The sequence below is a fragment of the Danio aesculapii genome, chromosome 10 (genome assembly GCF_903798145.1).
Source record: "Danio aesculapii chromosome 10, fDanAes4.1, whole genome shotgun sequence".
Taxonomy (NCBI): domain Eukaryota; kingdom Metazoa; phylum Chordata; class Actinopteri; order Cypriniformes; family Danionidae; genus Danio; species Danio aesculapii.
Window position 1 is genome coordinate 2,793,785 of NC_079444.1, and position 15,000 is coordinate 2,808,784.

The 15,000-nt window shown below is 34.2% G+C and overlaps 1 protein-coding gene across 1 annotated transcript in view; it reads right to left on the minus strand.

Annotated features, from left to right (window-relative positions):
• unc5cb (unc-5 netrin receptor Cb) overlaps nucleotides 1-15,000 on the minus strand; it is a 339,994-nt gene that overhangs the window by 37,340 nt on the left and 287,654 nt on the right. Inside the window, exon 7 of the mRNA XM_056467431.1 lies at nucleotides 3,251-3,310. Within this exon, the coding sequence (XP_056323406.1) occupies nucleotides 3,251-3,310 (60 nt within the window). The remainder of the gene's footprint in view (nucleotides 1-3,250; nucleotides 3,311-15,000) is intronic.

Here is a 15,000-nt window from a genome sequence, read left to right on the forward strand (position 1 = left end):
GCTCTGCTCGGCCTTTGATGATAAAGCACACACACACACTCACCGGGGGTCAGCATTAAAATGTAGCGCTCAGATTAATACGTTTCTTTGAACACGGGCGAGCGCAGGTACAAGAGCAGAGAAGGAAAACAGCCTGCAAGTGAAACGCATTACTGAGCGCTTCAGCTAGACACACACACACACACACACACACACACACACACACACACACACACGCGCTTAATCAGCCAGAGATCACTGCAGCTATGGTGTGAAAGAGATGTCCAGGGTTTGTGATGTCCACACACATACAGATACACACACACGCACACACATATGTAGATACACACTCACACAGAGATACACACTTATACAATACACTAACAGTCACACACACACAAATGCAGATACATACTAATATACACTTATATACACAGACAGACACACACACATGGATACTTATAGACACACACGAATGCAGATGTACACTCACACACATACATATACATGTACACACAAAGGCAGATACACATACGCACACACAGACAAACACACACAGAGATGCACACATATGTAGATACACACTCACAGAGATACACACTTATATACACACACAACAGTTACATACACATACACACACACACACGCTCAGATATACACTCATACATAAACATGCACTCATACACAAACACAATCAGATACACAAACACAAGCAGATACACAAACACACACTCATACACACACTTATACACACAAAATATCACTCATAATTCTTTATTTTGCATTTGGAGTGCCGGATGAAGGGTCACAGGAGGGTACATGGTAAGGATACATGTTAGTATTGTAAACAGTGATCTGCATCATTTAGACCAGACTACAGTATTAGACTGTCAAAAACCAGCAAACCAGATCACGTTTTTAAAGCCAAAGCACCCTATACTAGACATCCTAGAGTGTCATGCTGGTCTCAATTGGTCCAGGATTGCCACACATACACACACAAAAAACTAAACCCGAAAACACAGGAGGCATATAAACCCAGAAACTAGCGAAACAAATCAAACAAATAACTTATAGTCATTTTAAAGGTGGTCTAAGCTGGTTTACTCTGTCTCTTGGTGTCGAAGAGATCAAGCTATGAGGCTTGGTCACATAATAAAAGTCTGTTTTGGTTGTTTTCTTTAGTGTCTGGTCTAAACTGGTTTATATGGTCACCTATACTTGATAAAAGGCAGCAAAAAATCTTTAAACCACCAAAAAACAAGCAAACACTCAAAATACTACAGTAGTTTATAGTAAATACTATAGTGCTTTTAAACCATACTATAGTAAAGTACTTGAATTAATCTGTTGAGATCATTCTATAGTTGCTATGGTAACACAACAACTACAGTAATTAATCTGTTGTGGTGATTCTATAGTTGCTATGGTAACACAACAACTACAGTAATTAATCTGTTGTGGTGATTCTATAGTTGCTATGGTAACACAACAACTACAGTAATTAATCTGATGTGGTGATTCTATAGTCGCTATGGTAACACAACAACTACAGTAATTAATCTGATGTGGTGATTCTATAGTCGCTATAGTAACACAACAACTACAGTAATTAATCTGATGTGGTGATTCTGTAGTTGCTATGGTAACACAACAACTACAGTAATTAATCTGATGTGGTGATTCTATAGTCGCTATGGTAACACAACAACTACAGTAATTAATCTGTTGTGGTGATTCTATAGTCGCTATGGTAACACAACAACTACAGAAATTAATCTGTTGTGGTGATTCTATAGTCGCTATGGTAACACAACAACTACAGTAATTAATCTGTTGTGGTGATTATATTGTTGCTATGGCAACACAACAACTACAGTCATTAATCTAATGTGGTGATTCTATAGTTGCTATAGCAACACAACAACTACAGTAATTAATCTGATGTGATTCTATAGTCGCTATGGTAACACAACAACTACAGTAATTAATCTGATGTGGTGAGTCTATAGTCGCTATGGTAACACAACAACTACAGTAATTAATCTGTTGTGGTGATTCTATTGTTGCTATGGCAACACAACAACTAAAGTAATTAATCTGTTGTGGTGATTATATTGTTGCTATGGCAACACAACAACTACAGTAATTAATCTGATGTGGTGATCCTATTGTTGCTATGGCAACACAACAACTACAGTAATTAATCTGTTGTGGTGATTCTACAGTCGCTATAGCAACACAACAACCACAGTCATTAATCTAATGTGGTGATTCTATAGTCGCTATAGCAACACAACAACTACAGCAATTATTCTGATGTGGTGATTTTATAGTTGCTATAGCAACATAACAACTACAATAATTAACCTTTTGTGGTGATTCTGTAGTTGCTATGGCAACATAACAACTACAGTAATTAATCTGTTGTGGTTGCTATAGTAACCCGAGAACTACAGTATTTCATCTGTTACAGTTATTCTTTAGTTGCTATGGTAACACAACAACTACAGTAATATAAACAACCCAACACTGTAGTTTTCTACAACTATACAGTAAATTATACTACAATACACCACCATTTACTGAAGTAAAAACTAAAGTATATTACAGCATTTATTATGGTTTATCAGTTCACTATAGTTAATACTATGAAGTGTTGTAAATACTATAATATATATATATATATATATATATATATATATATATATATATATATATATATATATATATATATATATATATATATATATATATATATACAGTAAAATACACTTTACTATGGTTCAAAAACACCACAGTAAAACTAGTGTAATATTTTGTGGAGATTGAAAGATGAAATTACCTTAGATTAGTTTAGGCATGTTTTTTTCCCAGCATTTAAAGGGATAGTTCGCCCAAAAATGAATGTCGTAATTTTGTTAGTCTTTACTTCTATCAAACCTTTGAGTTTATTTTTGAAAAAATGTTGGAAATCTGTAACTACTGACTTCCACAGTATTTGTTTTTCCTACAATGGAAGTCGGTGGTTACAGGTTTCCAGCATTCTTCACAATATATTTTTGTGTGTTGGGCAGAAGAAAGAAACGAAGTTTTCGAAGCACTTGAGAGCCAGTAAGCAGAGGGTAAATTGTCATTTTTGCGCGAACTATCCTTTTAAAGACTCCTGGGATAAAAAAAGGGATGGCATGAGTTGAGAAAAGGAAAAAGGAGGAAATGAGGAAGGATTGGAGACGCATGCAAACAGAAATCAATGAAATGAGGGACTCACATGGATGTGGCAGAGCATTGCTCTTGTCTGTGTGCTCGAAGGACTTCTGATATAAGGAACCTTTGGGAGAGAGGGAGGGATGGAGGGTGAGGGATGAAAATCAAATTCAACACAATCGGATTGAAAAAAAAAAAAAAAAAAAAAGATCAAGCAAGCCAACAAAGACATGAGTGATGATGAGGACGGAGCCCAGGACTATTCTTCTCCATTTGGTGTCACTTTCGCCCTCTCCTGGACTCTTTCTGCAGACAAACGAGGAATGCCACCATCCGTCAGCCGCGTTTTAGTGCTTCATTAGGACTAACGAGCGAATGCGATGGATGGTTTTAAGCTGATAAACAGGCTTGGAGTCAATGAGTCAAAAGCACTCGCAGCCTCACAGCTGACACATGGACATGAGGGATCGGCACTCCGGGAGCTGGACGCTATTAGAGAAGAGACGCCCACTAATGTAGCATGAGGAACGGCCCTAAATCACACGCGCACCGGCTGGAGGAGGACGACTCAAGCACATCTGCATATCCAGAGGCTGTGTGTTCATCAAATGCTTCAGTGGTGCTGCTTGCTATGCTTTCATCTTAGTGAAAAAATGATGGTACTTGTAACACTCACAACATGGACAATCACTATTAAATATAAATGTACCGTTTAAAAATTGGGTAACGCTTTACTTAAAGGGGTGTTCATAAGACTAGTCATGATAAATAAACGTGCCAATGCTGGCCCTGTCTGTGCCACTCAAGAACCTTGCCCTGTCTACACCACCCAATCTCTTCACCTTGGTGGCCTTGTTAACTCCGCACAGACCTCCAGCCCTTCCTGTCTTCATCAAGACTCCTACTTTGTTTACCCCATCGGATGCTCCTTGGATCACCCCTCCGGTTCTGGCCTGGACTGTCCCTTCAGACAGCCTGATCTCACAAGGAAACGTAAGTATATTACAATTGTCTGTTTAGTGTCTAATTCAGTTTAGTCACACAAAAATTTATGATTTTAAAAAGTAGGCGTGGCACCTAACCATCGCTGGGGGATAAGCAAATTGTACTAAATTGTATGAAAAGTTCTGAATTGCCGTGAGATCATGTTGCTTCAGATCCACCCTGGCCCCCAGATGAGGCCCCTGACCTAGCGGACCCTCCCTGGCTTGTCCCTCCAGCTCTACTCTGTCCTCCTGCTATGACCCTAGACCCACCGGAGCCTCATTAGACTGTCCCTCCACCTCCACGCTTTCTTCCCGCTGGGATCCTCCCTAGACTTTCCCTCAAGCTCCACCATGGTCTCCTGTTTGGACCCTAGACCCACCAGACCCTCCCTAAACTGTCCCTCAAGCTTCACCATGGTCTCCTGCATGGACCCTAGACCCACCAGACCCTCCCTAGACTGTCTCTCAAGCTTCACCGTGGCTACCTGCTAGGAACCTAGACCCACCAGACCCTCCCTAAACTGTCCCTCAAGCTCCTCCATGGTCTCCTGTTTGGACCCTAGACCCACCAGAGCCTCCCTAAACTGTCCCTCAATCTTCACCATGGTCTCCTGTTTGGACCCTAGACCCACCAGACCCTCCCTAAACTGTCCCTCAAGCTCCTCCATGGTCTCCTGTTTGGACCCTAGACCCACCAGACCCTCCCTAAACTGTCCCTCAATCTTCACCATGGTCTCTTGTTTGGACCCTAGACCCACCAGACCCTCCCTAAACTGTCCCTCAAGCTTCACCATGGTCTACTGCATGGACCCTAGACCCACCAGACCCTCCCTAGACTGTCTCTCAAGCTTCACCATGGTCTCCTACATGGACCCTAGACCCACCAGACCCTCCCTAGACTGTCTCTCAAGCTTCACCATGGCCTCCTGCTAGGAACCTAAACCCACCAGACCCTCCCTAGACTGTCTCTCAAGCTTCCCCAGAGCATCCTGCTAGGAACCTAGACCCACTAGACCCTCCCTAGACTGTCTCTCAAGTTTCACCATAGCCTTCTGCTAGGACCCTAGACCCACTGGATCCTCCCTAGACTGTTTTTTAAAGCTCTTTTAAAGCTTTTGCTAACACACTTAACTCAACAGAACCCTCCCTGGCTTTTCCCTCCCTCCAACCCATCCAGGTTTCTGGTCCATTTACTATTCTGTCTTGTGTTGCCTGTTTTGTTTTGTTTCTTGCCTGTCCTGTGTCAAGTCTCTTGTAGGGTGTTCCCCTTGGGGACATCTAGTGTTGTCTTGTTTACTCTTGTTTTGGTGGTGTAGACTCTAGTTCTGTCCAGTACACTATTGGATGTAGTGCTTGGGTCTTGCACTCATCTCTCCTGTCTTTGTCTGTGTCTTTTTATTGTTTTCAGCATGAGGTCTCGGTATCTGATATCGATGCCGAGTCTTGTTTCCCTGTAGTGAACATTTCTTTGTGTTTCCTGGACTGTCTAGCCATGTTTTGACCCTTGTTTGTTTTATGTTTATGTTTGTTTTTCTGCCTGCCTCGACCCTTCGCCTGTTTACTGATTACTCTTGCGGATTACGTTCATGCAACCGTCTGTCCTTGTTTTTAACCTTGCCTGTCTGACCATCCTAATAATAGCTCAGTTTGGATCAGACCCTTGTTGTCACCACCACACTCATCACAACATGGCTCATGGCTTTTGTTTTTTCTCTTTGTGTCATGTGCTCTCCTGTCTATTGCCTAGTCCTGCTCACCTTGTTATCCCATTCTGGTTAATTCTGGTTACCTGTTTGTTTGATTTTTAATTTTATCTTGCTCACAGCTTCCTCATGTTTGCTGTCCTGTGCCAGTTTATCATCTATGTTTCCCAGTACTGTTGTTCCAGCCCTGCTCGAGTTTGCATCCTGCCCTTCCAGTCCAGCTCACTCTAGTTTGCTCCTTATTTAAAGTTTTGTTTCCGCCTAGGGTAGTTTTTGCTGTCTTCTGTTTTTGATTTGCTAAATAAATACCCATTTTAGTTGCATCCTCACTCCATCCCTACTAACAAAACCCTGACAATAACAAGCAGAATATTACCAGCCATTTCTGTGGACACTAATATACTGTAATTAGCTTGTTGTTTGGCGCTGTGAGTGAATCTGAAGAGCCTGTAAATCTGGCAGTAAATCTGTTAAATAGCTAAAGGCGTGACCGAAACACAAAAGTTACATATGGATGTAGAAACGGACAGAGCGGCGGATACATTGACAGACAGCAGAATCAATGACCTGATGGATGGAGGGTTTATGTGCATGATATTGACCGAGATGTTGACCTCTGACCCCTAGAAAAGAGCCACTTAATCTCACAATCGCAGAACACAAAATGAATACTAAAAGGCAACACATTATGTACAACCCCATGAAATCGAATTATAATGTGGGATTATTTCCTGCCTATTAAAGAGCATAAATTCTCATCGCATCAGTTTTTGACTTTGGAGATAATAATAATAATAATAATAATAATAATAATAATAATAATAATAATAATAACAATAATAATAATAATAATAATAATAATAACAATAATAATAATAATAATAATAATAATAATAACAACAATAATAACAATAATAATATTAATAATAATAATAATAATAATAAGAATAATAATAATAATAACAATAATAATAATAATAATAATAATAATAATAATAATAACAATAATAACAATAATAATAATAACAATAATAATAATAATAATAATAATAATAATAACAATAATAATAATAATAATAACAATAACAGTAATAATAATAATAATAATAACAAAAATAATAACAATAATAATAATAATAATAATAATAATAATAACAATAATATTAATATTAATAATAATAATAACAATAACAATAACAATAACAATAATAATAATAATAACAACAACAATAATAATAATAATAATAATAACAGTAATAATAATAATAATAATAATAATAATAATAATAACAGTAATAATAATAATAATAATAATAATAATAATAATAATAATAAAATCATAATAATAATAATAATAATAACAATAATAATAATAATAATAATAATAATAATAATAATAATAATAATAATAATAATAATAATAATAATAATAACAGTAATAATAATAATAATAATAATAATAATAATAATAATAATAATAATAATAAAATCATAATAACAATAATAATAATAACAATAATAATAATAATAACAGTAATAACAACAATAATAATAATAATAATAATAATAATAATAATAATAATAATAATAATAATAATAATAATAAATATTTCTGCATTAATATTAACTACTTTATTTTGAGATTTACATAAACACACAATAAACCTAATTAATTCCATTATAACTAAACAATTAAAAGAAGTATAACTTTTCCACATTTCTGTTTATTCTAAAAAAATATAGTAGCATGATATGCATGAATACACCTGAAAATAAAGTGAACGCTGCAATAGCGAACTCATAAATATAATTTAGAGAATTTGTTTCAAAACTATCATTCACAAAAACAAGTAAATACAGGTTTAATTTTATTTGTGAAAATGTAAAATGTCAAGCTAAATAGTATATATCAGCATTAATATCAATTATTTTTGTTGTTGTTTGGATGTTATATGATATTTTGGGAAGCGCTTTCTTTTGATTCTGCTCTTTAATATGTAATCAAACTCAAAATTGTACAATACATAATCAAAAAGACCACAAATTCTCATCACATCAGTTTTTGTCCTTGTACTTCTATACACTTGACACTTTTATGCACTTGACTGGCCTACCCGCAGTCCCGACCTGTCTCCGATAGAGAATGTGTGTCGCAAAACGAAGACCCCATACTGTTGCCCACCCTAAGACTTGTTTGTAGGAATTGCAGACAATGCAACAAACATTACTTAATATCTTCTTCATGATTTTTTTCAAAATAAACACATATTCCAATAATAAAAATAAAAGTTCTATCAGTAAAGCATTTACCACTTTGTAATGTTGCCATTCCTTTTCACAACACTTAAAAGACGTTTAGAAACTGAAGTGATGAAGTGTTTCAGGTGTAATTTTGTCCCTTTCTTCCTGCAAACAATTCTTAAGGTGGGCAACAGTACGAGGTCTTTGTAATGTGCCACTCATTCTCTATTGGAGACAGGTTGGGACTACAGGCAGGCCAGTCAAGTACCTGTATGCTCTTCCTCCACAGCCACAAGTCAAATACAAGTCAAAGTAAAGTTAGAAGTCATTCATTCATTCATTCATTCAGTTTAGACCCTTATTTATCAGGGGTTGACACAGCGGAATGAACCGTCAACTATTCTGCCATATGTTTTACACAGCGAATGCCCTTATATTCGGAAACCGGAGCACCCGGAGGAAACCCACACCAACATGGGGAGAACATGCAAACTCCACACAGAAACGCCAACTGGCCCAGCCAGGACTCGAACTAGCAACCTTCTTGCTGTGAGGCGACAGTGCTAACCACTGAGCTACCGTGCTGCCCCTTAGAAATCACTTTCTCTTTTTATTCCCGTTTTCCATACTGTTTTCCATTTTATTTCTGGTTCGCAACAAATAATCAAACTCATTTTTCATTCATTACAAATGCAAAAGATTAAACAATATATTAGACCATTTTCCATTTCAATCACCCATGCTATTTTCATGCTATCCTCCCAAACACAGCTCAAAGTCTGTCACTGTGCTTTTATTAGCGTCTGCTGTTGTTTCATCGGTGAGGGCATCAGTGCAAATATTACATTTCATCCGGCACAAATTTGCACAAGATCCAGTTTCTGACAGATGAAGCAGAAGAAGAAGAAGAAGCCGGCGTTTGCCCTTGTGTTTGTCATGCCCTTTCCACCGATCGATATGTCAAGAAAATGTCATCTGTCTGTGCATTAAGCAACAAAAAGCCCTGAAAAGCAACATCATAACACAGTAAGACAGCACACAAACAGCAAAAGGTTAAAACTACAGAGCCGAAATCCAGAAAAACAGCTCAAATTCAATCCCGCTTCAGCTGACACCGCAGCTCAAACACAATCTGAGCACTTTACAAACTCCAAAAAAGCAAATACGCTAAGATCCGAGGGCATTAGCGCGGAGGAAACGCTCTGTAAATGCTTTCTAACGGGACGAGGTGAGTTCACCTATCAGGCATAATTCGTGCCCGATGATATTTGCAATAATGTGTGCTTTCAGATGATGTGGATTTCTGATAAACGGTCATTAGCATGCACATAAGTGGTTTCACCCTTTTAGCCGGAGAACGGGGGGGAAAAATCAATCAGGGGAAGTGAGTCTAAATCTATAACGTTATGGGTTTTATATTCCCCACAAACTCGCCATCAATCTGCGCAGGACTAATGCTCCCACAATGCATTTCACTGTGGAAAAAAAATAAGATGATTCAAATAGCAGAGGAATGACTTGAGTATCACTGCGTCTGCTGGAAGATGGGTTAAAAGAACTGAAGTAATATTTACATTTCAACAAAAATGGGTTATAATCTGTGCTGGGTGTATTTTGTTTCAAAAGTAATTGTAATTAAATAACTTTCCCTCTGAAAAACGTAAAGTAAGGGATTATTTTAAATTTTTAGGTCAATTAATTGCAGTTTAGTACTGTACATACTGTATATTAAATGTATTTACTAGCAGAGGAATGACTTGAGTATCACTGAGTCTGCTGGAAGATGCTTTATAAAGATCAGTTAACTAAACATGCTGAACCAGACTAATACTGACTATTATGTACTCACGTCTGCTGTTTCAAGTTGGTAATTCATAAAAAGTTAATCACTGTTAAAAGCTGACCTGATTTCATATATTTTACATTTAATATCTAAGACAAACTTTAGGCTGTCTTAAAAAACTTTTAAGTTGCTTTTAAAGCTTAAAAGTAGTTTTAGGTAGTTTTAAGTTTTAAGTAGTTCTTAGATTCAAGAAACTTTAAGCTTAAAAGTAGTTTTAGGTAGTTCTGTTTTAAGTAGTTTTAAGTTTAAAAGTAGTTTTTGGTAGTTACGTTTTAAGAAGCTTCAAGTTTAAAAGTAGTTTTAAGTAGTTTTAATTTTTAAGTAGCTTCAAGGTTAAAAGTAGATTTAAGTTAAGTAGTTCTAAGATTCAAGTAACTTAAAGTTTAAAAGTAGTTTTAGGTAGTTCTGTTTTAAGTAGTTTTAAGTTTATAATAGCAAACAATTTAAAAGAAGTTCTAGTTTAAATGTAATTTTAAGTTTGAGTAGTTTTATGTTTTAAGCAGTTCTTTCTATGTTATTTCTATCTTTTAATTGAAGTTTAAGAGTAGTTTTAAGTAGTTTAAAATTTTAAGTAACTTAAAAGGTAGTTTTAAGCATTTCTATGTTTTAAGTAGCTTCAAGTTTTAAAGTAGTTTTAGGTTTTAAGTAGCTTAAAGTTTAAAAGTAGTTTTAAGTAGTTCTAAGTTATTTCTATGTTTTAAGTAAAGTTTAAAAGTAGTTTTAAGTAGTTTTATATTTTAAGTAGCTATATATATATATATATATATATATATATATATATATATATATATATATATATATATATATATATATATATATATATAAAATAATCATAGCTTCAAGTTTAAATGTAGTTTTAGGTTTTAGGTAGCTTAAAGTTTAAAAGTAATTTTAAGTTTAAAAGTAGTTTTAAGTAGTTTTATATTTTAAGTATCTTCAAGTTTAAAAGTAGTTTTAAGTAGTTTTATATTTTAAGTATCTTCAAGTTTAAAAGTAGTTTTAAGTTTAAAAGTTTAAGAAGTTCTTAAGTAGTCCTTATTTCTGTTTTAAGTAAAGTTTAAAAGTAGTTTTAAGTAGTTTTATATTTTAAATATCTTAAAGTTTAAAAGTAGTTTTTAAGTATTTCTATGTTTTAAGTAGCTTAAAGTTTCAAAGTGTTTTTTTAAATTTTAAATAGCATAAAGTTTAAAAGTAGTTTTATGTGGTTTTAAATTTTAAGAATATATACTGTCATTTACCCAACCCCTATTGCTTTTTCACACGTGTCTGTTTTTTTTTTTTTTGTAATTTAAAATGCCTCTATTAATTTAATTAAAAATAAAAAGAGGTAAAAAAAATTACAATTTTAAATAACACTTCTCCACTTTAATAAACTATACAAACATAATTTATTTCCACAACTCAGTGCTGAATTGTCAGATTATTAGCACATAATAATATGATTACCACACTCACCATGTAGTAACTCAACGAATAAACAATCTGTGTTTTACCGCGTTATAAACTGGCCTATTGAGCAGCGAAATGAAGCTTGTTAAAGTGTTGAAGAAACACTGTTGAAGTGTTATGAGCATCAGACACACACACTGATGGATGATTCCTCACACACTTTGATCAATACTCCGATTAACACTCACTCATCGTTTGCACGCCAGAATGAAAGTGGTAATTAGATTCCTGATTATCATTAACAGCATTTGATTCAATCTGCTGTGCATCATCGCGACCTCTGGCCATTTCATTTCCATCACCTAATCAAGATGAATATTAATCTCAACCTTTATTAAAGCAAGCAGAAGTGTGTCTGCGGAGCCTCGCCATTATTATTACACTTACAACTCAAACTGTGTGTGTTTTTTTTTTTTTTTTTTAAGATTTATTTTTGGCCATTTTGACTTTATTAGATAGGACAGTATTTAGACAGGAAGCGAAGTTGGAGAGAGAGAGGGGGGGGTAGGGAAATGTCGTCGAGCTGGGATTCGAACTCGCGACACCCTGACGTGCTACTGCACCATATGTCGACGCGCTAACCACTAGGCTATTGCGCCGACAAACTGTGTGTGTTTATTGATGAGGAAATGATCTTGCTTCTGCGTTTTTGAGCTAGGATGTGTTCTTACGTTCAAACTTTATAAAATATGAATTGATGTATTGTTGTGTATTTTTTATTTTATTTTTAAATATTTAAAAATTTCATTTTTTTTGTTATTAATTAGTTGATATATTAATTTAATTTTATTTTATATTATATTTAATCATTTTAAATGTATTTTAATTATTATTTTGTATTAATTTGATTATTTATTTATGTTATTTTGTTCTTATGTTGTTGGTATTATGTTATTGTTATTTTTTCATTATCTTCTAAATGGTCATATTATGGCAACGCAGTGACGCAGTAGGTAGTGCTGTTGCCTCACAGCAAGAAGGTTGCTGGTTCGAGCCTCGGCTGGGTCAGTTGTCGTTTCTGTGTGGAGTTTGCATGTTCTCCCTGCGTTCGCGTGGGTTTCCTCCGGGTGCTCCGGTTTCCCCCCACAGTCCAAAGACATGCGGTACAGGCGAATTGGGTAGGCTAAATTGTCCATAGTGTGTGAATGAGTGTGTATGGGTTCCTCAGTGATGGGTTGTGGCTGGAAGGGCATCCGCTGTGTAAAACATGTGCTGGATAAGTTGGCGGTTCATTCCGCTGTGGCGACCCCAGGTTAATAAAGGGACTAAGCCGAAAAGAAAATGGATGAATAAATGAATGATTATATTATCTTACCTTATATAAATTATATATACCTTATTTTTATCTTCAATTTTATTTTTAATTAATTTTTTATTATATTTTCTCATTATTAATTTTTAATTATTTTTTATTTAGATTATTTATTTATTATCAATAATTTTTTATTCACTTATTTCTTATTTATGTCTATTCATTTTTGGTATGTTATTATTATTTTGTTGTAATTATAGATATATATTTATTTATTTTTTCATTATCTTAAATAATCATTTTAGTCTTTTTCTAATTTGTATCTTCTATTTTGTTCTTTCAATAAATTATTTCTTTATTTTAAATTTTTTTCATTTAGAATATTAATTATTAATTAATTAATTAATTTATTTATATGTTTATTCATTTATTTATTAATTATAAATTTTGTAACTTATTTATATTTTGTTGTTATTATTTATTTCATTATAAAATTATAAAGCTGATACTTACACACACTTTTTTGCATATTTACACCCACAAATACATATTTTCAGTAAAAATGACATCAAAAGAGTTAAAAATACCTAAAATATCTAAATACCAAAGAAATGCCATATATATGCCTTTTCCCCAAAAATCTGCTATAATTATTATTGTGGTATTATTTTATCTATTTACTTATCTATTATTTATTTATTTAATGTATTAATTATTTTTAATTTTTATTTTTATTACTTAGAAAATGTAATTATATAACTTTTTTTTTTTTTTTTCTGTAATACTGCAACAAAATGTCATCCAAATAAAACAACCGAATCTTGAACTTCACAGGAGATGAAGCGTTTTCCTTCAGAGCATGTATAAATCAGACACAAACAGCAGAGAATCGGCTCCTGTTTCACTGATGAACACAACAGAAAAACACTTCAGCATCGTCTGCCATGGGAAAAGATCCTGCCTGCGTCTGACCACAGCTGGAAAACTCGACATTTTCCCACAGAGCTGCTGGAGCAAACCTGAAACCTTCATCATTCTGCTTTCACTCACATTCATTTCTATATTTACTTCTGAAGCTTGAAAGCTGTTTAGTTTATTTCCACCACAGAATCAACGAATTTAAAAAGGGTTTTATTTAAAGGTGCTTTATGTAAGCTTTTGACTCTTCTAGAGCATAAAAACACCATCATATATTTGCAGATATTCAGAAACATGCTCAAACATTCTTGTTTATCTGAAAAACAATGCTGAAGTCAGATATTCTGCTTTGAACATGTAAGTTCCTTGATGGAACGTCTGTCTTTGTTTTGGTCTCTTTAACCCGCCCAAAGCCAGTTTAGCCAATTATATTTCAGCACCCCGGGATGCCTTGCTGGAAAACAGTGTATTTCATTCATTCATTCAGTCAGAAAGGCTCTGAAAACATGCATCCGTGACCGAAATGGGACCTCTGGTGGACAGTAGCAGACTCCGAAATGAGACGCAGATTTAGAGTTCCACATGAGGTGGTTATTAATTAGCAAATAATATAAATATTAGGAGTGTAAACATTAGGTGAGCAGGTTACATTGTAACCTCCAGTCCTAAGAACACGCTACATGACGAGATACGCAGTGATGAACAATTGGGCTGTTTGCACCAGGAAGTGCCGTTCCTTTTATTTAGAGCACGGTTTGAACTCGCATACTCGCTCCTGTCCTCAATCTGGCAACCTGCGCTTGCGTTTGTTTTGATCCAGGAGTGCAATACCTAGTTCAACCACTGGGTGTCAGACTTACATACTGCAGCTTTAATTTTTTTAACTTGACATTTTCTGTTTATCACAATGGTCACAAAAAAGACCAAACAAAATGATAATATATGAACCTAAACCTGAATTAATGAATCAGAACAACGAGACAGAAGCAGAAAAAACATTCCTTTTATAATGTCGAACATTTAAACGGATATAACTTGTTTCTCTCTCTCTCTCTCTCTTTATATTTGATAGTAATACTATTCTAGATATTGAATGTTTTATCTGCTTTTAAATGTTTTACTTTTAATGTTATACAAAACTGATCTTACATCTGTATCTTTTTCTGTAAAGTGTTTTATAAATAAATAATCAAAATATTATCTAAAAATATTTTTTATTGTATTTTTTATTAATTAATTAATTTTTTTTTTTTTTTATTTCTGAAAATCATTGTCCAATGTATTTTTATTATTGTATTTTTATTTTTATAATATATTATATTAATATATTTATTAGTTTCATTATTTATTTATTTATATTATATATATATTTTTTACATTTTTATTTTATTATTTATACATTTTCCTTCTGCTTAGTCTCTA